We start from the raw sequence: 8,743 nt of genomic DNA, 5'->3' as shown, positions 1-8,743 counted from the left end.
TCTTCCCTCTACAATAAATTAAATCTTGATTGGCTTTATCATCTAGTAGCAAAACAGGCCCCGAAAATTATTGCAAACAAAACAGTTTCTGAATAACAATTATCGCACCACATTTCTCGAATACTCAATATAATTACAAGTTTCGGAGGCAGGTATGTATATCACCACAATAGAAGTAAAAACAGTAGACTCTTTAAATCACATTGCTTGTCAGTTCACCATGCTTTATATTGACTCTCTATTTTACATCTGTCTGGCTATCAATTATTATAAAAGACAAATAGACTAAGAGCTAGTGAACGCCAGACCTACGTTATTTTATAAAGGCTGAAAGTTTGTCAGCGCATGCTCCCAACATAGCTAAGAACCATGGCCAAACATGAAGTTTGGGTCATGGTGGCTTTGGCAGACAGACGGTACTAAAGGTGTGTAAAATACCANCCCGTACTACCAAACCCATGACTCAGTGTCTTAAAAAGGGCAGAAAAATCACCTTAGATCATGAATACGTTAATTGCTTCGAAAAATGCAAATCTTTACTCACTAACGATCCCATCCTCCAGTATCCAGATTTCAGTAGAGACTTTAACTTAACCACCGATGCTTCAAATGTGGCCATTGGAGCCGTTCTATCCCAAGGCCCCATAGGTTCAGATAAGCCAGTATGCTATGCCTCCCGTACCTTGAACGAAAGTGAAATGAATTATAGCACCATTGAAAAGGAGCTATTAGCAATAGTATGGGCCACAAAGTACTTTAGACCATATTTATTCGGACGGAAATTCAAGATACTGACTGACCACAAACCTCTAGAATGGATGATGAATTTGAAGGAACCAAATTCACGTCTGACTAGATGGCGACTCAGACTTAGTGAATATGACTTTACTGTGCAGTATANCGTTTGTTCCGGCGTTTCTTCTCAGCACTTGCCATATGTTTGTCTCGAAGCGCTGGTAGGGCCCAAAAGATAAGGAGACATGTAAAGTGCCCCATAAGGGCTACCTTTTTCTTTTTTTATTATTTTCTATTGACGTTCATAAGTGCCACTTGTGGTCTAAACTGAATAAATATTTTTGATTTTGATTTTTGATTTTTTGATAAGTACCCGATACCCAACATAAGTGACGTACTTGACAAGTTAGGGAAATGTCAATACTTTACGACCCTCGACCTGGCCAGTGGGTTCTGCCAGGTAGAGATGGACCCTCAGGACATCACAAAGACCGCCTTCAATGTCGAGCATGGGCACTTTGAATTTCTTAGAATGCCCATGGGACTTAAGAACTCTCCATCCACCTTCCAGCGAGTGATGGACAATGTCCTCAGAGGCCTCCAGAATGACATATGTCTCGTCTACCTTGATGACATAATAGTCTTCAGCACCTCATTACAACAACACATGGTTAATCTGGAGAAGGTCCTTCAAAGACTCCGAGAGTCAAACTTCAAAATTCAAATGGATAAATCCGAATTCTTGAAGCTGGAGACAGCTTATCTCGGCCATATCATCAGTAGGGATGGTATCAAGCCTAACCCTGATAAAATTTCTGCCATTCAGAAATATCCAATCCCCAAGACCACGAAAGAAATCAAGCAGTTCCTTGGACTTCTCGGTTACTACCGAAAGTTTATTCCAGACTTTGCCCGTACTACCAAACCCATGACTCAGTGTCTTAAAAAGGGCAGAAAAATCACCTTAGATCATGAATACGTTAATTGCTTCGAAAAATGCAAATCTTTACTCACTAACGATCCCATCCTCCAGTATCCAGATTTCAGTAGAGACTTTAACTTAACCACCGATGCTTCAAATGTGGCCATTGGAGCCGTTCTATCCCAAGGCCCCATAGGTTCAGATAAGCCAGTATGCTACGCCTCCCGTACCTTGAACGAAAGTGAAATGAATTATAGCACCATTGAAAAGGAGCTATTAGCAATAGTATGGGCCACAAAGTACTTTAGACCATATTTATTCGGACGGAAATTCAAGATACTGACTGACCACAAACCTCTAGAATGGATGATGAATTTGAAGGAACCAAATTCACGTCTGACTAGATGGCGACTCAGACTTAGTGAATATGACTTTACTGTGCAGTATAAAAAGGGCAAAACCAATACTAACGCCGACGCTCTTTCACGCGTTGAAATCCACCTCGGTGACACCAGATCGCTCATGGAAGAAATAGATGAATTAAACTCCCTACTAGGCAATCCAACTGATACCCTGCATACAAAGCCAAACTCTTCCACTGAAACAGCGCATACCAGTAATGAGCATCCTATCCTGGAAATACCAATCACAGATGAACCCCTCAATAAATTTAACCGACAGATATGCCTCTCCGTAGTCAACGACGTTAAACGGAAACCTACTGTCACTAAACCCTTCGATACACATACTCGTATAAGCATTCAATTAGCAGAACAGAACCTAGAAGAAGATGTAGTAAATGCAGTCAAAGAATATGTCAATCCAAAGGTCAAAACCGCTCTCCTTATCAATCCACCACTAGCAATGTATTCTATCATCCCGATATTACAAGACAAGTTCAAAAGTTCATCAATGAACCTCATCTTAACTAAGACTGAAATAGAGAACGTTAAAGAGTATCTCCGTCAACAGGAGATTATTCGCCATTATCACGATGGTAAAACCAACCATCGCGGTATTAACGAATGCTACCTGGCTCTATCCCGAAAGTATTATTGGCCTAAAATGAAAGACCAAATAACTAAGTTCATAAATGAATGTACCATCTGTGGCCAAGGTAAATATGATAGGAATCCCATCAGACCTCAGTTTAACATCGTGCCTCCTGCCACGAAGCCTTTCGAGATAGTCCATATGGACCTATTTACCGTTCAAAGTGAGAAGTACGTAACCTTCATAGACGTCTTCACAAAGTATGGTCAAGCCTACCATCTACGTGATGGTACAGCTCTTAGCATACTCCAGTCCCTATTACAATTCTGCACCCACCATGGTGTACCTGTAACCATCATTACTGACAATGGAACGGAGTTCACAAACCAACTATTTCTGGAATTCACAAGATTACATAAAATCAATCATCATAGAATATTACCTCACTCTCCCAATGATAATGGAAATATAGAAAGATTTCACTCAACCCTCCTTGAACACCTCAGACTTCTAAAACTTCAGCATAAAGAAGAACCAGTCGTAAACCTCATGCCCTACGCACTTATTGCTTATAACAGCTCCATCCATAGCTTTACAAGATGTAGACCCTTCGACCTATTGAATGGACATTTTGACCCAAGAGATTGTCTGGATATCGATATATCTCAACACCTTCTACAACAATATACTCAAAACCATAGAGAGCAAATGAAAAAGGTCTATGACTTAATTAATAGTTCTTCCTTAGCTAACCGCACTGCTATTATAGACAATAGGAATCGGAACCGGGAACCAGAAACAGAATACGCACCTGATCAACAGATCTTCATCAAAAATCCTCTGGCTAGTCGTCAAAAAACCGCTGCTCGTTACACACAAGACACAGTTCTAGCAGACCTACCAATACACATATACACTTCTAAAAAACGCGGCCCTGTAGCCAAGTCACGCCTGAAACGAATCCCTAAAGCGGTTAATTTGTTACAGGATACTGTTAATAACGGCCCTCGGGTTCAGCCAACCTCAAGAGATAAAACTTGAGAGCTTGGATGACGGACCAGGACTGCTACCACATAAACTTGGACCTATGAAACTGACGACCCATCATCATACATTCATCCAGTACGTAGACTTAAACGACATCGAGGATAAAATTAACTCACTACAAATCCAACTTAAGAGCTACGAACAACGACTGACTAACGACACATTCTTACTGTACGAGACTCAGATCGACTATTTAGGCAACAAACTCAACAAGGTACTTAAACAACTAAGGTCATTAGAACCGAATAGAGCTAAAAGAGGCATTGTAGATGGCCTAGGCTCAGTAATAAAAAGCATTACCGGTAACTTAGATCATACGGATGCTGAGAAATATAATAAAGTAATTAATATTCTTAAAAGCAATCAGGATAAGGTTACAACTGAATTCAATAATCATATTAGTCTTTGTAAGGAGTGGATGTCTAAACACAATGATATCCTAACTCAATTATTAGATAATCAGAATAAGATTAATGCTACTATCGAAACAATATTAAATAGTGATGCTTATAAAGAAAACAGTCTTATCAAGTATGCGAAATTTGCTCAGTTATTGGTAATTGTAAGTGAGAATATTGAGGATTTAACTCAAGAATTAATTAGATTAGAAAACTGTCTAGCTTTTATACGTGCATCTAGCACACATCATTCAATGATAGATGTAGATGTTTTAAATTCAATGATAAGTAAACTTAAAGTTATTTATGGAACCGATCGAATAATTAATCTTGAACTAAGACAGTACTATGAAATAATAAAACCTGGTTCATATTATACAGAAAATCAAATAGTATTCATATTTCAATTCCCTATTATCTCCAAGGATGTATATAATCTATATCATTTATCAATAGTTCCCAATAAAAATGCACAGGCCCTTATCCCAACCTATCCCTACATAGCAACCAATGAGATCGCATTCATGTACATAGAGACAGAATGTCCGAAGCTAAACCACTGGTTCCTGTGTGAAAGCACTGCAAATCATCAGCTACGCACCAAGTCTGACTGCATCCAGGAGCTGATTGTTAACCAAATCCTGAAGGAGACCTGTGAATTTTCAACAATTACACTCAAGAGAGAAGCCATGGAGAAATTGGACGACCAGCATTATGTCCTGTCGTTCCCACATCCCACCAAGGTCCAGCTCATCTGTTCAAGACAAGACTACAATACGCTCCAGGGAAGCTATCTCATCACCATCCCCGTTGGCTGCCACCTGAAAACTGCGGAATTCACTATAACAAACGACAATGATGAGGTAAAAGGACAGCCTCTCAAACTGACTGAGATACCATTTGATGTAGAAGGACAAGTCAAGATATCATCTCATATGAACTTAAACTCGATCAACCTGCAAGAACTACATAGTATACAAGACAAAATCATGATGCAGACTCCGATCAAGATCGACGACGCTCAGCTTCACACCCTGTACCACACGACTGTACCGTTTTACATAGTACTATTAAGTGCAGTTGCACTTATCATCGTCATCTCATGCCGGCGCTACAACATTCTGAAATGTAACAAGAAGCCTTCAAGAAATGAACAACAGCCACCAATCCAGAAAGATCCAGAGGGCATCCCGGCAACATTTTCACTGAACGTGCTAAAATAGTCGCCGTTCTCAGAGGGGAGGAATTACGTAGCCGTACCCTTAGAAGATCGCTGAGGTTGCAGCCGCGCGCTCTGTATGAAAATACCTAAGTGTCGATATTGCAATTTGGCGCTGTGACGCAAATCTATTTCCTTTCAATATTGTTTAATTTAATTTGTCATTCCATAATCCGACTTCGATTAGGTTTCATCTCTTAGAAAGTAATTTCATGTAATTTTTTATTTCTTTTAATTAAATATATTTTAAATTAATTGGTTTTTTTTCGATCCTCCGGCTGCAGTAAACGTATTTCGCATGTGACGGCGACGGCATAACGGATCTCTTTTTATTTATCACTGTTGCTCGCTCAGTTCTTTGTTGCACTATTCCAAAGGAATACTTTATGTTTTGAATATTTAATATTATTTCAACAGAGATTTAGTACGAGAGAAATGACTGTTTCTTGTGCTACTGGCCCATTATCCCAAAGAAGTGGTAGGCTTAAAGTTAATACTAGGCAGTGTAAAAGCACTTTTAAAATCCTATCAGCAGAAAATTTAGATTTTTATTACCTTTAGTATGAAAATTTCAGTTCTAAGTCTACTCGCTCGTGGCCATAAATAATAATTCATCATCATCATCATTTCAGCCACAGGACGTCCACTGCTGAACATAGGCCTCCCCCAATGACTTCACATCGCACGGTTGGTGAGCGGTCTGCATCTAGCGCCTTTCTGCTACCTTTATCAGGTCGTCGGTCCACCTTGTGGGATATACCACATAAATAATTATACCTACTTAAGTTTGGTTAACCAACTTATAAAATATTGTATTACATTACGTTACCGTTTCACTATCACATTGTCACATTGGACTGTATCCTACTAATATTATAAATGCAAAAGTTTGGATATCTGGATGTTTGTTACTCTTTCACGCAACTACTGAACGGATTTTGATGAAACTTTTCAGTATTATTGTTTATAACCCAGAATAACATAAAGGATATAATTTACGACGATCTGTGACAAACTGAATTTCACGCGGGTGAAGCCGCGGGCAACAACTAGTAAATAAATAAAATAAAATGAGCCCGATTTCCTCAACCCAGCGGAACAAGCCACAAAGTCAGGGATACAATTCATTTACACGCACGCTACGCACCACGTATGGTCAAAGAGTAAGCGGTACAGAAGGTAAATGTGTTTTTAATGCCTAATTTGACTTTTTATTCGCGAAAAACTCAAAAAACGCTGAAAACCAGGGTCGGGGCATGCGCGTATGCACGCGTGTCTCGATTAATGCTGAGCGGGCGCCTTTTTGGCACAAAGTTATGGTTTTTAGTTTTCAATCTCTTTGATCTTTTTAATTTTTTCTTTGTGTCAAATAAGGTTTTTTTTATCGTATTAAAAAAACCTATTAATAGATTCATGAAGAGGATTTAGGTATTATATTTTGTTAAGGTTTTGTGTAACGTAATGTTCAGTTTTAACTACTTACTTTTTAACAAACGTCAAGTAGGTCGGATCTTTGTCTCACAAACTAGATCCCACGCAAGCTAAGCCACGGGCAGTAACTAGTTCTGTTAAAGGCTGATTTGAAAAAAAAGAAGCATTTATGACATTTTGATATTGAAATCACAAACATCCAACTAATTTATTATTTTGGCCAAAAATGTTTGGGAGTGACATAAAAGTAAAATAACCAATTCTAATTTAAATAAAATTCAACTTTACTCTTTAATATTCTTTCAGAGCCCTTTATAGGTACTACGTGCGCGTGTTTCTAAAAGGTTTTATTTTTATAACGAATTCATAAAATATGATTTTCTATTTTATCAAATTACCAAGTAAACTAAATTTTTTGGGTTAAAATGTTTTTAGGATGATTAACGAGGTTATGAATAATTCATACAATTTTATGGACTAGCTCCATCAATACATAATAGGTTCTTTAGTCAATTGATAGCACACGGTTAAAATAAAAAACTTAAGTATTAACAATGAATAATCTTCGCCCTTGACACAGGATTAAGGTCTATCATTAAAAATATTTTATATCTGGCGCCGTCATTTGGCTTTCAAAAGTAAAGTTATAGGCTCTTGAGATGTGAATGGACCCTCAGCTGCTTCAAAGAGGACCTTTTGATGATTCAAGTGTTTGCATTTACCAGGGCTCACCATTTTTTATCGATTTTGCACAAGTCCATACATTTGAGACACAACAAGACGAGTTAAAACTCCGGTTTTTGGATTCTAGTGTCCTCAGCACTGACGACTCAAAACGTACCGTACTTATTCCTTATAGAACCGTAGCACTGCTGTTTTGTTTTTCACACAAAAAAAAACTATAACCATACCACAATGAGAACGATATTTTGTAAATATAGAATCCGGATATGCCATTAGGTATTTTTTAAACTAAGTCGCATCGCCCGTGATCGGCCTAAGACTGAATTTTTTTTTAATCCAGAAAAAAATCAGACTCCAGCCTTAGCTATTGAATTTTTAGAGACGCATCTAGAACTAAATTTTTAATTAAAAATATAGACTGAACCCCACGAATCCGGAGAAACCAAAAAGGATGGCAACCTTAACATTCATGGCACCGAGGTTTTTTCTCGAGGGTCCATTGAAAAGTTTAAGCGCGAAATATGTAGGCTTTGTGTTAAGCAACCTACCAAGGATAAGTTGTTGATTATTCATTTTGTTTTGGATACTGTGTCGAGATTAAACGCTCGTTCCCAAACAATACTGGATCCTGCAAAACTTGACTGTCTTGTGAACACACAATGACGTGTCTTTTAAATTCAAATTACTCGTACAAATTCGAACGGATCGAATTTTGCGGACACTGCGAACGGGATGTTCGTGTGAAATGTTCGTTAACAATAAAACACATAAAACAAAAAACAGTTCCTGCAAAAGACGGGATTTTCTCGTACTGTGGAAACAAGCCCTTATACCTAGATCATTATAATTATAGTAGTTCTTCCATGTGCTAGTTTTTATGGACAAGAAACATTAAACATTTTATTCCGTATTCCGGGAAGCGCTGGACGCAGGCAGCTACCAATCGATCAACATGAAAAGCATTAGGGGATGGCTATGTTCAGCAGTGGACATCCTATGGCTGAAATGATGATAATGATGATGAATTTATTCCGTATTGTAATTAGCATAAAAACGCTTAGCCCAATATGTGGTAGGTATTAAAGGCTCTATCGTGAACTATCACTTCTGTCCACATATTCTTTGCTATAGGAAATTGATTATCAAGCGTGCAGCCCCTCTATCGCGTGTGCCACTACTATTCCTATTTTTTCACTTTCTGCCACTTCCTAATTACCTACTTCAGATTCCCAACGACTGCTGACAAAGTTAATTTATAGAAAACTAGCGGCCGCCCGCGACTTCGTACGCGTGGATTCCGTTTTACCCCCTTAG

The 8,743-nt window shown here is 38.4% G+C and overlaps 1 protein-coding gene across 1 annotated transcript; it reads left to right on the top strand.

Moving 5' to 3' along the window:
* The first annotated feature begins 3,708 nt into the window (after window positions 1-3,708).
* On the top strand, window positions 3,709-5,553 carry LOC114364678 (uncharacterized). Its single transcript, XM_028320909.1, has one exon. It carries the CDS (start codon window positions 3,738-3,740, stop codon window positions 5,316-5,318), a length of 1,581 nt encoding a protein of 526 aa, XP_028176710.1. The 5' UTR covers window positions 3,709-3,737; the 3' UTR covers window positions 5,319-5,553.
* Window positions 5,554-8,743: the final 3,190 nt, after the last annotated feature.

The sequence above is a fragment of the Ostrinia furnacalis genome, unplaced genomic scaffold (genome assembly GCF_004193835.3).
Source record: "Ostrinia furnacalis isolate ACB-3 unplaced genomic scaffold, ASM419383v2 OfSCF7458, whole genome shotgun sequence".
NCBI lineage: Eukaryota > Metazoa > Arthropoda > Insecta > Lepidoptera > Crambidae > Ostrinia > Ostrinia furnacalis.
This window is presented reverse-complemented; position numbering and strand designations above follow the sequence as displayed.

What these genes read in the sequence shown, in the direction of transcription:
- LOC114364678 (XM_028320909.1), top strand. Translation starts at nt 3,738, where the DNA reads ATGAAACTGACGACCCATCATCATACATTCATCCAGTACGTAGACTTA.